The sequence below is a fragment of the Salmo salar genome, chromosome 12 (genome assembly GCF_965601325.2).
Source record: "Salmo salar chromosome 12, fSalSal1, whole genome shotgun sequence".
Taxonomy (NCBI): domain Eukaryota; kingdom Metazoa; phylum Chordata; class Actinopteri; order Salmoniformes; family Salmonidae; genus Salmo; species Salmo salar.
Window position 1 is genome coordinate 26,290,766 of NC_138302.1, and position 15,297 is coordinate 26,306,062.

At 42.3% G+C, this 15,297-nt stretch overlaps 1 protein-coding gene across 2 annotated transcripts in view; it reads left to right on the forward strand.

Annotated features, from left to right (window-relative positions):
* LOC106564597 (transmembrane channel-like protein 5) overlaps positions 1-15,297 on the forward strand; it is a 25,806-nt gene continuing 10,509 nt past the window's right edge. Inside the window, exons 1-10 of one of the 2 annotated variants that reach the window (XM_082958790.1) lie at positions 1-327; positions 921-1,106; positions 1,817-2,073; positions 6,028-6,105; positions 8,177-8,293; positions 8,666-8,768; positions 9,198-9,279; positions 9,701-9,961; positions 10,152-10,300; positions 15,019-15,163. In XM_082958790.1, coding sequence (XP_082814916.1) covers positions 1,030-1,106; positions 1,817-2,073; positions 6,028-6,105; positions 8,177-8,293; positions 8,666-8,768; positions 9,198-9,279; positions 9,701-9,961; positions 10,152-10,300; positions 15,019-15,163 — 1,269 coding nt within the window. In that variant the 5' untranslated portion in view covers positions 1-327; positions 921-1,029. The remainder of the gene's footprint in view (positions 328-920; positions 1,107-1,816; positions 2,074-6,027; positions 6,106-8,176; positions 8,294-8,665; positions 8,769-9,197; positions 9,280-9,700; positions 9,962-10,151; positions 10,301-15,018; positions 15,164-15,297) is intronic. The other variant, XM_045691156.2, reaches the window with a different exon arrangement.

Sequence of the window (15,297 nt, forward strand, 5' to 3'; positions counted from 1 at the left end):
GTTGAGCCCTTGGCCGTCCCATATCTTATTATGCCAATTAATTTTCACGTCCTATGGGAATCATTTGGAAATACTTGTCATTATGCCAACCATAGCAGCCTATTCGATTTGCGTACGGCATTCAGAACCCCGGGACTTTTACCTTTATTTCAAGCGCACAGTTCCGGGTAGTCTGACAGACACACAGTGATAAAGTTCAACAAAGGTAGATATATCAGAGCTGCACTCTAGCTACCAGAGTTGACACTTCAAACCTGGATTATAAGGAAAAAGGAGGCAGCCTCGGACTGCAACATCTATTCCCTGAATAAGCAGCACATTAACCAGGTAATTACACTCTGTGGATTTATTCTTTTAAACAATTGTTTGATACAACTGGTTTAAATTGTTACTTTATCCAACAGCAATGTATACTATTATAATTTGGAACATGGTTATATTTCTCTTAATTTGACAACACAGATTCACTGTCACATATGACTTCTACGTGTTTTTCCCACAATATACTACCATGTCAACATATTTGTTAGTCAGATCTCTTCCCAGACTGTTGCTCGAGAATTTGTTACTTCTACTTTGCCTACTTTACTGCCATAGGGCAGCACTGAGGCACAGACCATGGCAAAACAGAAACCATATCCCTGTGTTAATAAGTAATGATATACACAGGGATAGGACAGGGGAGTTAAGTAACTGGCTGAAGACAGCCATTCAATCCAAAACATGTGATGTGTATTAGAAAGCACAGCTTTATTTGTGAAATGAAGATGGGAATAGCATCAAGGTATGATCTCAGAAGTCTTGTATTTGCCCCTTCTTTATACCCAAGGGGGTCTTGTTGCTAGTGGCACGTTTATGTCTCGTTTCCAGTTCTCATGTTATGTAATGGCAAGCTGATTCTCACTAATTGTTTTACTGAGAATACAGTAGGAGGACCTTTCAGACCTCCAGGGAACTAAAGAAGAGGGGGACGGACCGAAATCACCTCCGGGTTAACCACTATAGAAGAAGATCAAGCCAAGGATCCCTATGTCGCACTACAACAATACTGGAGAATATAACAACCCTGCCTATCATGACAGTGACACCCTGGAGATAGATAGGAGGTATGTGTGTCAACTTGTACGATTGTGTTGTTTGGATGTTTGTTATAATTCTGCTTTAACTGGGTACAGTTAATCAAACCTCTGGGCAATGGGTAGAGGACCTGAATGAAATGTTGACGGACAGCTCTTAAAAATATTTTGGGGAAGAGGGCACAAATAACACAAATATGAGAAGTGAAGTAAAACATAATGGTCCAGTATTAGAAAATAATTTTGAGAGGATCTTTTGTTCTGTATATTTAAATGTAAACCATCATTGTGCTTGGTCACATCATCTGTAATCTCTCAATTGGTGTCAGATTTTGTATATTGCCAGTGCTGTCACATATTGTAGCAGGAAGCTATCCCTAAAATGAATACTGTCAAAGTGGTCCAATTCTCCTCCTTTGTGTGTTGAAGGTTGTGTTACAGTAGGAGATTGTTGTCATTTTAAGTTAATGTTGTGCTAAGTACTAGAGACGGTCATGAACCTTCAGTGGTGTGACCAAAGTAATGGTATTTCTTATAAGAGACTCACTTTATAGCGCCACAGAAAAAAAAACATTATTGTCTATGACAGATGTCATATGTCTATAATAATATTGTAGCATGATTCTTAGAACACCATCAGCAACCTTATGAGTGTAATGATTAAGGCGTTGGACTGACTGATGCAGGGTTTATACAACAACGCACCAGTAATGTTATCTCCTCTGTCCTTCTCTCCAAAGTCCTTCCAGGAAATCCCAATCCCATCACAGTAACCCACATGGTAACCCCTACCCCAGGGATGATGGAGCCGGGGGGCAGAGAGGCAGGTCTGACCTCCAGCAGCTCCCAGGAGGGGTCCAGTCCAGCTACGACGATGCCCAGGAGAGAGTACCCTGGGGCGGGTGGCAGGAGGGGAGCTGGAGGGGCAGAGACAGCATTCCCATGGGTCTCCTTCCTCCCCGGTCGGAGAGCCCACGATGGCAGCAGCATGACCTCAGTAAGTCGATGTTTGATTTAATTGATTAATTAGACAATAGAAACAAGTAATGTACAGCCACACACCAATGTAATGGCAGTACACACGTTTTCTGATGGAAGATTGTATTGTAAACAGATCAGAGAAATATGATCCCTTGTGCTGTATTAAGGGTAGTCTCTCCTCCCAAGATTTGGTTCCGGGTTCTGAGAGGATAGTATGGCCATGATTTTGTTGGAATGGCAGCCTGGTCGCATAGACTAGAAGTAACATAGTAAATATATATCCGTGACACTCAAATTAGTATGATATGTTACGTTTGGTATGTTTACATAAGTCCAGTATGAAGGAAGTTTGAGGTAATTTCACGGGCCAATGCTTAGTAGCAATAGCGCTTACGCTAGTTAGCAATTCTGCTAGTGCTAGTTAGCAACTTCCTTCAAACTGCACGTAGAGACATAAAAATGGTATCTATGAGTTCATCCTACTCTGGGGACGTAGATGAAGGCCCTCATTGCCAAACCCTTTAATCCTTTAACCTAACTCTAACCTTAACCTTAACCCTGACCTTAACCTTAACCCTAACCTTAACCCCTAACCCCTAGCCTAAGCGTACTAATGGGAGGGTCTGGATTTACTTTACTATGTTAAGTCTACCCCTGAGTCCAGGTTGGGAATGGAGTAGTATTTCAGTGTGGCTGGTCTTCAGGTTCTGTGTTGCTAAGTGACTGAATTTCTTCTATTACTTCCTGCCTTCTGTTTGGTTAATTCTTTGTGTTTTCAATGTTGTTATAGGTACCATATCCACCTACTTTTCGAACGCTTTTAAAACACGGAAGCCAAACGCTCAAACTATTGATACAACATCAGTGGAGGCTGCTGAGGGGAGGATGGTTCATGATAATGGCTGGAATGGAGCGATTTGAATGGCATTAAACCATGTGTTGGTGTATTTAATAATCAATCAATCAATCAAATTTATTTTTATATAGCCCTTCGTACATCAGCTGATATCTCAAAGTGCTGTACAGAAACCCAGCCTAAAACCCCAAACAGCAAGCAAAGCATGTGAAAGAAGCACGGTGGCTAGGAAAAACTCCCTAGGAAAAACTCCCTAGAAAGGCCAAAAACCCAGGAAGAAACCTAGAGAGGAACCAGGCTATGAGGGGTGGCCAGTCCTCTTCTGGCTGTGCAGGGTGGATATTATAACAGAACATGGTCAAGATGTTAAAATGTTCATAAATGACCAGCATGGTCAAATAATAATAATCATAGTAGTTGTCGAGGGTGCAACAAGCACGTCCGGTGAACAGGTCAGGGTTCCATAGCCGCAGGCAGAACAGTTGAAACTGGAGCAGCAGCACCACTAATACCACTCCACTAATTCCTCTCCAGCCAGTACCATGAACCCGTCCTCCCCAATTATTTAGGTACCACCAACTTGTGATACAACTTCCTCCGCGCTCATGCTTTATCATAATTCATATGTGCGCCACTAAAAATCCTTGCAATTGGCATGTTTCTGATAGCGAAACATCCTGACAAAATACAACATATAACTTGCCTTATGTGCCTGGACCTTGTAGACTAAACTGCAGAGAAGAAAAAAACAACTGATTCAAATGGTTTCCCAATCAGGCAGGCTAGATGCAGTTATTTCGAAATGATTACCGGGATGTATTCAAAACGCTAGGCTTTTGAGCGTTTTTTCAAATGGCACAGGCTATTCACTGCAGTTTACAGGCAGACTACAGTTTTGTACTCAGTTGAAAACAATAAATAACATTCTTCATTACATTGTGTTGTGGTAGCCTAGGTAGGATACATTTATTGTCCCTAAAAAACTTAAACATATGGTAGCTTTTCCAGCTGCAAACCCGGGGACTGGGAGCGAGCGCACTCAGCGCAGCCTCGGGAGCGCACATAGTGTAGAGCTACCTATGATTTCGTTATCTGATTCACTTTTTTTTATTTTGCTGTGTAAATTGACTGGATATATTCACTACAGTATCAAGCCTAACATTGAGCTTATAAATGATGGTCTAATATGCATACACTTCTACTTAGGCTATAGGCTACATCTCGAGCCTGTCTGTCTTTGTTCTGTTGTGCAATTACGCACCTGGCCTCTCTACTGACAGCCTCTTACATCTTGAGGAGTCCCAGGAAAAGACAGAGTACAAAAGCTTTTTGGACCCTTATTTCGACCTTTCTTCTTTAGCCTACTAACAGCCTATTGGAGGATAGATGCACGCGTGCACTAGCTTGCTGAATGTAAAATAGGCTACAGCATTAAGAGCTGGGAGTTGGAAAGGAGAAGCCCATATTTTCCTATAGTAGCCTGCCTATCTTAACACCGGGCTACATCCTGACAAAATACACCCTAATGTACCTTTCTTGTGCTTCTAAACTGTCGAGAATAGACCTGAACTGATCCAAATGGTTACATAATCAGGCCTATGGGTTGTAGGCCTATGCGGTTACTTCGGAATCAAACAAAACAGGACGTTTGAGCGGTTATTCAAATGAGCCTACATCACTGCAGTTTACAGCCTATGGACAATAATTGTATACTCACTTCATAACAATAATACATTCCTCGTTGCACTGTGTTGTTGTAGCCCAGGTACAATCAAGTATTGTCTAAAAACGTAGTCCTATGCCTAATCAATAATGGAACTTTGCGTGCCGGTGAACCACACAGCGCAATACTGCAGATTTGCCATTTGATAATCTTGTAACGGACTTTGACAGGTAAGCATTTAGACTATAGCTCTAATATTTAGCTAATGCATGGCCTAATAACGAGCTAATATTTAGCTTCTTACTTCAGCTACACATCACTAGCCTCTCTTTTCCAGCTGTTCCCGTCCGTAACAGCCTATAACAAGCCTCTCTGCAATAGGCGATTCCTCTTCTGGTGAAATCCCAGGAAAGCTATAGGCTACAAAAGCTATAGGACATGTATTTTTATAGTTTTTTTTTTACAAAGCCTAATAGCCTATTCAGGGAAAGAAGCAGGCTTGCTTTTACTAATTGCTGAGTGTAAAACAGGCCTACAGCATAGAAAATCCATTTCGGGGAAAATTGAGGAGAGAAAGTGTGTTTGTGTGATTGATCACGTTTGGCCTGTTATGATTATAACATTGTTGCACTGATGCATTGCAAATAGTTGTACAGGACATAGCCTAGATGAGCACAGTGAAAAATAAGACTCAAAGGAATTGACAACCATTAGAAAAATGGAAATCACTTGCAAACCACTTGAGCAACGAGGCAATGAGATGCTGTAAAATATGTGCAGGCTCGGCGTTTGTTGTTCAATTGCCACATTTAAATACGAGTTACTATATTATTTTTCATTTGGCCTAGATGTACATTGAAGTATTATTTGCAGTTATCACTATGACAATGGACACACCCTGAAAGCACTGGTCTGAACCAGTATCTGTGTGTTAGAGACCTCATGGATGGTCTTGTGTTACCACCTTATTAATAGGCAGTGTGCAGTAGAATGCGTTGATCAGTTGATTGACAGGTGCAGGACTACAGAACAATAAACGATCAACTTTCCTCTAGTGTGGATGCTCACCAACGTTTTATAGTTATGTAGTCGATAGTTTATCATTATAGTTAGTGTTATAGTTATTGGCTTTGTGGAGGCCCTTATCTCACACACAACACAATTCACGTAATTATCACAACATAACTACTAGTAGGTCTAGCTAATGTTTGAGAACTTGAATGAATTACATATACAATTACACTTACACTTGTTTACTTGACTTTCATACTCTACAAATGGACTCCTTCAAATAATTTAATCCAGCAAATTTGCCACATGCACGCTGCACTAGGTAAGTAAAGCGGAAATCGAATCCATCACTTCCGTTGTTTGGCTGTGCCCATAGCAACGTTAGAAAATTAGGTGGATGCAATGAATGAATCTAGTGTTCTGTTCTCCATGATGTTCAGATCACAGCGGGTACCAGATCGACCAGGCAACGCATTATGACACAACGCCTCCTGTACGACTTCCATCTGCAACTTCAGGTACTGTTCAAATCACTTCTAAAGCACATACAGTAGATTACTCTCTATTTACTTCCTTACTTTACTTCTTTAGCTATCAGTTGGTCCCTTTGATCATAAGAACCTTTGAGGTTAGCTGTTGCACTATCCTTCCTACAGACAGTTAGATTTGGGTATGTCATTTTAGGCGAAAATTGAAAAAAAAAGGGGGTCAGATCATTCAGAGGATGATTTGACGATCCAATGTCTAATAAAACATTACCCAAAGGTAAAAATGCAGCACAAGGAAGTTGGCAGAAAAATACCATCCCGGGAAACTGTGGCGCTAACAGTTTACAGGGCTGTATTGATTAGGGCAAAACGTAGCAAAACGTTTTACAACGAAACGTTACAAGGAGCATTTATTTTTGGACAAGTCCAGGTAGTCCCTCCCTGTTTCAGTCTGTTTTCTTCCATTTGTTGACTAATGAACACAATCCAGGTAATACGGTCTCATCACGAGGACTGATGATTAGGTGTTTGCTATGGTCATCCCCATAGCAACTCCTCCTTTGGCCACCTTTCGTCCCAGTTCTCTGCTGCCAGTGACTGGAACAATTGCAAAAATCACTGAAGCTGGAGTCTTATATCTCCCTCACTAACTTTAAGCATCAGCTGTAGGATAGGATAAAGTAATCCTTCTAACCCCCCCCCCCCCCCCCCCCCCCTTAAAAGATTGTGATGCACTATTGTAAAGTGGTTGTTCCACTGGATATCATAAGGTGAATGCACCAATTTGTAAGTCGCTCTGGATAAGAGCGTCTGCTAAATGACTTAAATGTAATGTAATGTAAATGTCTGTCAGAGCAGCTTACCGATCATTGCACCTGTACATAGCTCATCTGTAAATAGCCCACCCAACTACCTCATCCCCATATTGTTATTTATTTTTTGCTCCTTTGCACCCCAGTACCTCTACTCTATTTATCTTCTTTCATTGTCAGCTAGTCATGCTACTGCGTTTGTCAAAAGGATGTGAAATATAGTACACTCTTAGAAAAAAATATGCTGTCTAGAACCTAAAAGGGTTATTTGGCTGTCCCCATAGGAGAACCCTTTGCATATAGGAGAACCCTTTGAAGAACCCTTATTGGTTCCACGAAGAACCCTTTTGGTTTCAGGTTCTACATGGAACCCAAAGGGTTCTACCTGCAACCAAAAATGGTTCTACCTGGAACCAAGAAGTGTTCTGCTATGGGGACAGCCTTTTGGAAACCTTTTTTTAATCACCTCTATTTGATTTGGTTTAATCAAAGTTGATCATCAGCAGCTAACGCTTATTTACACATTGTAAATATTGACTCACGACACACACATGCAATGTGATTGGGGGGTCTCCCCTTTCAAGCCACCTAAAACCACTTCCTTGTGCAATCAAGGCCCATGTCAGTGTGTGATATATTGTAAGTTGTATGTGCATGCCGTTCTTTGTAAATTCACTTGTTTGCACTGGAATTATGGGAATGAATTGTGTTTGCCAAGTCAATGTCACGTCCTGACCATAGAAAGCTCTTATTTTCTATGTTAGAGTAGGTCAGGGCGTGACTGGGGGGTTTGTCTAGTTATTATTTTCTATGTGGGGTTCTAGTTTAGTTTTTCTATGTTTGGTTGATTTGGTATGATTCCCAATTAGAGGCAGCTGGTAAAATTGTTGTCTCTAATTGGGGATCATACTTAAGTAGCTTGTTTTTCACTTGGGGGTTATGGGATATTGTTTATGTGTAGCTTCATTGTAGTCACGGTTCATTTATTCTTTATTTGTTTTGTAAGTTTCACTTTCTAATAAATTATGTGGAACGCTACTCACGCTGCGCCTTGGTCCGATCATTATTATAACGAACGTGACAGTCAATGAGTGGACATGATCTGAAATTAATAAATAGAATGTGTAGTACTTTCTATTAGCTTAACAAATCCTCCGTATTGTTAGTGCTGATAGTAAGCCTATGATGGATGACTTTCTATTTGTTCAACACACATTATTAAGCTCATCATTCCTCAGTAATAGCTAGGCTGTCAGCTGTGTTTAATTAGATGTCCTTGTGTCTCCCAGGTCATGTTTCGATGAGGTTCAGGGGGTCGAGGAAGATGAGTCTATTCCCTGTAGGAGAGGCTGCTCTGGGCAATCTGGGCCTTTCTGAGGACGACATCAGGAATGAGATGGAAAATGGTGAGGGATGAAGAAAGGAGAGCCTACGGCACATCCATAGAAATAGAGTTTCTAGAATTGTATTCCTATGGGCACAACCACTGTTGAGAATGCCTGTCCATTCTCCCGGTAGAAATATGATGTTTCTCTTTTCAATCGGTTCAGGACAATGTTATCCAAGTCATATTCTGGATACACTGATTGAAGTAAAAGAAGTCACTATATACTAACTTTATAACTCAGTCATAACCCTCCGTCACTTCTTATACTTAATTCACAACGATTTAACTCATATATGATTATATTCATATTATTATATTACAACTCCGATTTAAAGGCATACTATGATTAATAAACCTCACAGATCTGTCTTATCATGTCTTTGTCCAACAGAGGAACAGCACTTGGTCAAAGAGCTGGTTGCCATGTCAACGAGGGACAGAATCAAGGCCATTCGAGACCTCCCTATGAGCTTTGATGACAAGAAACACATCAGGTATAGTTGTCATGTCACCGTCATAGGTCAAAAGGTGCCTGTTTTCTTACACTTTTACTATGGAACGTTTAACTTATGACCAGGGGTAGTAAAATAAGTACTATGTACAAGGGTAGGTAGGTCATCGAGTGTGCAGTTATGTAGGCTTGCAGTCTGAGATCATTGGGGGGAATAGTCGCACACACAGACACAAACACACATACACACCTTCTTGCGGTACGCGGGTAAGGAAGAAGTGTTAACCATAAGCGCATCGCATCGGCCAAGTCCAAAGTTTACAGCCACACAGCCAGCCAAGAGCACTGTGCAACTTTTGACAGGTCATATATTTTATGAGGAGATAACGCTGTAATGCGCGTATGTTATTATCATACGCTACATAACTATCAGACTGTAATCTTTATGTTTGTTTGATCTCATATCTCCTAGGGGCCAAGTGTTGGCATTGAAATCATTCAAAAAGTCCCGGCATCTGAACTGCTTTTCAGACTGCTCGACGACTGTCTCACTGGTGAGCAGTTTGACTCTCTGACATCTTTGTGTCTCTCTGTGTGCCCTCCTGTCCTGATGCCCAACTTTACTTCCTGTGTGTCCTTGTACTGCACACACAGTGCCCTATTAGACTATGGCAAAGTGCAACACTTCCTGTGGTTGGCTATCACTAAATCATTATGCCTTTTATGAGCAATACAACATTCTGTCCCTGCATTCAGCGACACTTGAACATTGACAAAAGCAGAAACAGACTGCCACCATGCAGGCTACAATACAATAACTTTCTACTTACATTGAACATTATTACTGTTCCATCATCCACATCCTCTATTGACATTTACACCTATTCTATGACAGCTATGCTATGAAATCTATGACAGTGCATTTGTGACATACAAGACCCCCACCACTGTTCTCAGACCAGTCTTCCCCCTCAGGCGTTCCGTAGGTGCGGTGCTAACATGACTTTAGCCAGGCAGACCCTGGAACTGTGGCGGGGTACCATGAAGGAGGTCGGGGGTAAATTTGGCACGGGGGTCCTCTCCTACTTCAAGTTCCTAAAATGGCTGCTGATGTTCAACATCTTCTCCTTCCTGGTCAACTTTGGTTTCATCACCATCCCCCAGCTCATCTATCACCCCACACCAGACATCCCCACTGGGGTCAGCTTCAAAGGGCTAGAGATACTGACCGGAGCGGTTTGTTGTTGTTTACTATTCACGCTACTTCTAGTAGAGGCTTTTGAATGAATCATTCCGTAGCAGCAAACGCTACTAATTTGATCAAAATATTGGTTATACTACAGCCCGTACTGTAAAGTCAGCATAGTGTGAACAGTTACTGTGTGGTAATTTTTTTTTTTTTTTGATGCATCTATTTTCCCCACAGGGTTATTTCAGCCACACGGTGATGTATTATGGCGGCTACAGTAATAAAACACAAGGAACAGGGGGCTGGCCTGAGTACAACATGCAGCTGGCCTACTTCTTCACCATAGCAGCCTACATGGTGTTGTGTGGAGCCGCCCTCATCTACAGGTCAGTATGGGATGGGACTGCACAGCATAGTCCACAGTGATCATGTAACAGTAACATTGTATTGACCACTATTAACTCTGCTTTGGACTGTCATTTATGTCGTGCATGGTTTGGTTTCCATGTGCTTCTTCATTGGTTTCAAGTGCCAGTAAATATTTTATCAAAGCCAGTTGATCTCACATTTATGATGTCAATCAAATCAGCAATGCCATGACATTCACATCATACCTTCATGATATTTATTTAACCTTTCCTTCATGTTGTAATAGTGCAATAAAGTGACCCCTGTTATCTCTCTTTCTCTCTGTCTCTCTCAATTCAATTCAAGGGGCTGTCACGTCCTGACCAGTAAAGGGGTAATTTGTCATTGTAGTATGGTCAGGGCGTGGCAGGGGGTGTTGTTTTTGTGTGTTTTGGGGTTGGTTTATTTAGAGGGGATTTGTTCTAGTTTTCATTTTCTAGGTTCGTTTTCCTTGTGTGGCCGAGTATGGTTTCCAATCAGAGGCAGGTGTCTTTCGTTGTCTCTGATTGGAAGCCATACATAGGCAGCCCTTTTTTCCTTTGGGTTTGTGGGTGGTTGTTTTCGGGATAGCCTATGTGCCTTACGGAACTGTTTCGTTGTTTGTTTATTTTGTTTGAGTGTTCTCTCTAAATAAAGAAAGATGAGCACTATACCCACTGCGCCTTGGTCTGTCCCTTACGACGCTTATGACAGGGGCTTTATTGGCATGGGAAACGTGTTAACATTGCCAAAGCAAGTGAAGTAGATAATAAACAAAAGTGAAATAAACAATAAAAATGAACAGTAAACATTACACTCACAGAAGTTCCAAAAGAATAAAGACACCACAAATGTCATATTATATACTGCTCAAAAAAATAAAGGGAACACTTAAACAACACATCCTAGATCTGAATGAAAGAAATAATCTTATTAAATACTTTTTTCTTTACATAGTTGAATGTGCTGACAACAAAATCACACAAAAATAATCAATGGAAATCCAATGTATCAACCCATGGAGGTCTGGATTTGGAGTCACACTCAAAATTAAAGTGGAAAACCACACTACAGGCTGATCCAACTTTGATGTAATGTCCTTAAAACAAGTCAAAATGAGGCTCAGTAGTGTGTGTGGCCTCCACGTGCCTGTATGACCTCCCTACAACGTCTGGGCATGCTCCTGATGAGGTGACGGATGGTCTCCTGAGGGATCTCCTCCCAGACCTGGACTAAAGCATCCGCCAACTCCTGGACAGTCTGTGGTGCAACGTGGCGTTGGTGGATGGAGCGAGACATGATGTCCCAGATGTGCTCAATTGGATTCAGGTCTGGGGAACAGGCGGGCCAGTCCATAACATCAATGCCTTCCTCTTGCAGGAACTGCTGACACACTCCAGCCACATGAGGTCTAGCATTGTCTTGCATTAGGAGGAACCCAGGGCCAACCGCACCAGCATATGGTCTCACAAGGGGTCTGAGGATCTCATCTCGGTACCTAATGGCAGTCAGGCTACCTCTGGCGAGCACATGGAGGGCTGTGCGGCCCCTCAAAGAAATGCCACCCCACACCATGACTGACCCACCGCCAAACCGATCATGCTGGAGGATGTTGCAGGCAGCAGAACGTTCTCCACGGCATCTCCAGACTCTGTCACGTCTGTCACATGCTCAGTGTGAACCTGCTTTCATCTGTGAAGAGCACAGGGCGCCAGTGGCGAATTTTCCAATCTTGGTGTTCTCTGGCAAATGCCAAACGTCCTGCACGGTGTTGGGCTGTAAGCACAACCCCCACCTGTGGACGTCGGGCCCTCATACCACCCTCATGGAGTCTGTTTCTGACCGTTTGAGCAGACACATGCACATTTGTGGCCTGCTGGAGGTCATTTTGCAGGGCTCTGGCAGTGCTTCTCCTGCTCCTCCTTGCACAAAGGCAGAGGTAGCGGTCCTGCTGCTAGGTTGTTGGCCTCCTCCACATCTCCTGATGTACTGGCCTGTCTCCTGGGTGCGCCTCCATGCTCTGGACACTACGCTGACAGACACAGCAAACCTTCTTGCCACAGCTCGCATTGATGTGCCATCCTGGATGAGCTGCACTACCTGAGCCACTTGTGTGGGTTGTAGACTCCGTCTCATGCTACCACTAGAGTGAAAGCACCGCCAGCATTCAAAAGTGACCAAAACATCTGCCAGGAAGCATAGGAACTGAGAAGTGGTCTGTGGTCCCCACCTGCAGAACCACTCCTTTATTGGGGGTGTCTTGCTAATTGCCTATAATTTCCACCTGTTGTCTATTCCATTTGCACAACAGCATGTGAAATTTATTGTCAATCAGTGTTGCTTCCTAACTGGACAGTTTGATTTCACAGAAGTGTGATTGACTTGGAGTTACATTGTGTTGTTTAAGTGTTCCCTTTATTTTTTTGAGCAGTGTATATATACAGTGTTGTAACGATGTGCAAATGGTTAAAGTACAAAAAATAAAATAAATAAACATAAAATATGGGTTGTATTTACAAATGTACGAGTCTGCTGTTAATGATAATGCAGAGGATTTTCCCAAGGTTGCTGTTGACACATATCCCACGGTAGTTATTGGGGACAAATTTGTCTCCACTTTTGTGGATTGAGGTGATCAGTCTCTCTCTCCGTCTTTCTGTCTCTGTCTTTCTTTCTCTCTCTCGCTCTCGCTCCAAATTCAAGGGCTTTATCGGCATGGGAAACACGTTAACATTGCCAAAGCAAGTGAAATAGATAATAAACAAAAGTGAAATAAACAATACAAATTAACACATAAGTTCCAAAAGAATAAAGACATTTCAAATGTCATTATGTCTATATACAGTGTTGTAGCGATGTTAAAGTACAAAAGGGAAAATAAATATGGGTTGTATTTACAATGGTGTTTGTTCTTCACTGGTTGCCCTTTTCTTGTGGCAACAGGTCACAAATCTTACTGTTGTGATGGCACACTGTGGTGTTTCACCCAGTAGATATGGGAGTTTAATAAAATTGGGTTTGTTTTCGAATTCTTTGTGGATCTGTGTAATCTGAGGGAAGTATGTGTCTCTAATATGGTCATACATTTGGCAGAGGATGGAAGTGCAGCTCAATTTCCACTTCATTTTGTGGGCAGTGTTCACATAGCCTGTCTTCTCTTGAGAGCCAGGTCTGCCTACAGCGGCCTTTCTCAATAACAAGGCCATGTTCACTGAGTCTGTACATAGTCAAAGCTGTCCTTAAGTTTGGGTCAGTCACAGTGGTCAGGTATTCTGCCACTGTGTACTCTCTGTTTAGGGCCATATAGCATTCTAGTTTGCTCTGTTTGAATTTTTTCCAATGTGTCAAGTAATTATCTTTTTGTTTTCTCATGATTTGGTTGGGTCTAATTGTGTTGATGTCCTGAGGCTCTGTGGGGTCTGTTTGTGTTTGTGAACAGAGCCCCAGGACCAGCTTGCATAGGGGACTCTTCTCCAGTTTCATCTCTCTGTAGGTGATGGCTTTGTTTTGGAAGGTTTGGGAATCGCTTCCTTTTAGGTGGTTGTAGAATTTAACAGCTCTTTTCTGGATTTTGATAATTGGAGAGTATTGGCCTAATTCTGCTATGCATGCATTATTGTGTGCTCTAGGGCAACGGTGTCTAGATGAAATTTGTATTTGTGGTCCCTTTTTTGGACACCATTATTTTGGTATTATTGAGATTTACTGTCAGGGCCAAGGTCTAGCTGAATCTGTGCAGAAGATCTAGGTGCTGCTGAAGGCCCTCCTTGGTTGGTGACAGAAGCACCAGATCATCAGCAAACAGTAGACATTTTACTTTAGATTCTAGTAGTGTGAGGCCGGGTGTTGCGGACTGTTCTAGTGCCCTCGCCAATTCATTGATATATATGTTGAAGAGGGTGGGGCTTAAGCTGCATCCCTGTCTCACCCCACGGCCCTGTGGAAAGAAATGTGTGTTTTTTACAAATTTTAACGCACACACTGTTTGTGTACATGGATTTTATAATGTCGTATGTTTTTCCCCAACACCACTTTCCATCAATTTGTGTAGCAGACCCTCATGCCACATTGAGTCAAAGGCTTTTTTTCAATCAACAAAGCATGAGAAGACTTTGCCTTTGTTTTGGTTTGTTTGTTTGTCAGTTAGGGTGTGCAGGGTGAATATGTGGTGTGTCTGTCACGACTTCCGCCGAAGTCGGTCCCTCTTCTTGTTCGGGCGACCTTCGGCGGTCGACGTCACCGGCCTTCTAGCCATCGCCGATCCACTTTTCATTTTCCATTTGTTATGTCTTTGTTTTACACACCTCGTTTCAATTCCCCAATTACATGTTCGTTATTTAACCCTCTGTTTTCCCCATGGTTTTTGTGCGTGATTGTTTTTTGTAAGTTCGGTCCGATGTTTGTGGGCTTGGTATGACTTCATGTATTTGGATATTTTGAGTAAAGTTCCTTTTGTTACTCATCTCTGCTGTCCTGCGCCTGACTCCTCTGCACCAGCTACCCAGATCCTTACACTGTCGTCCGATAATTTGATAAAAAGCCAATTTGACATTTGCTCAGTACATTGTTTTCACTGAGGAAATGTACGAGTCTGCTGTTAATCATAATGCAGATGATTTTCCCAAGGTTGCTGTTGACTCATATCCCACGGTAGTTATTGGGGTCAAATTTGTCTCCACTTTTGTGGATTGTTGACCTCCCCCCTCTCTCTCTGCAGCATGGCCAGCTCGTTCAGGAAGAAGTATGTCCTTGCAGACTCAGGCTTGGGTGGAGCCTGGCAGCTCCTGTGTAGCTGGGACTTCAGTGTGACTAACGAGAGAGCCGTACGACAGCGCAAGAACAATCTGCGCATCCAACTCAAGGTCACTTTCACTGTAATCTCGGAAACCAGAACCAAATCTTGTGTGAGCTGGCCAGTTATCAGGCTTTTACAAGTGACTAATGTCACTGTTTTTGATAAACTATTACTGTAGCTTTGTTGACCTCATGTCCATCT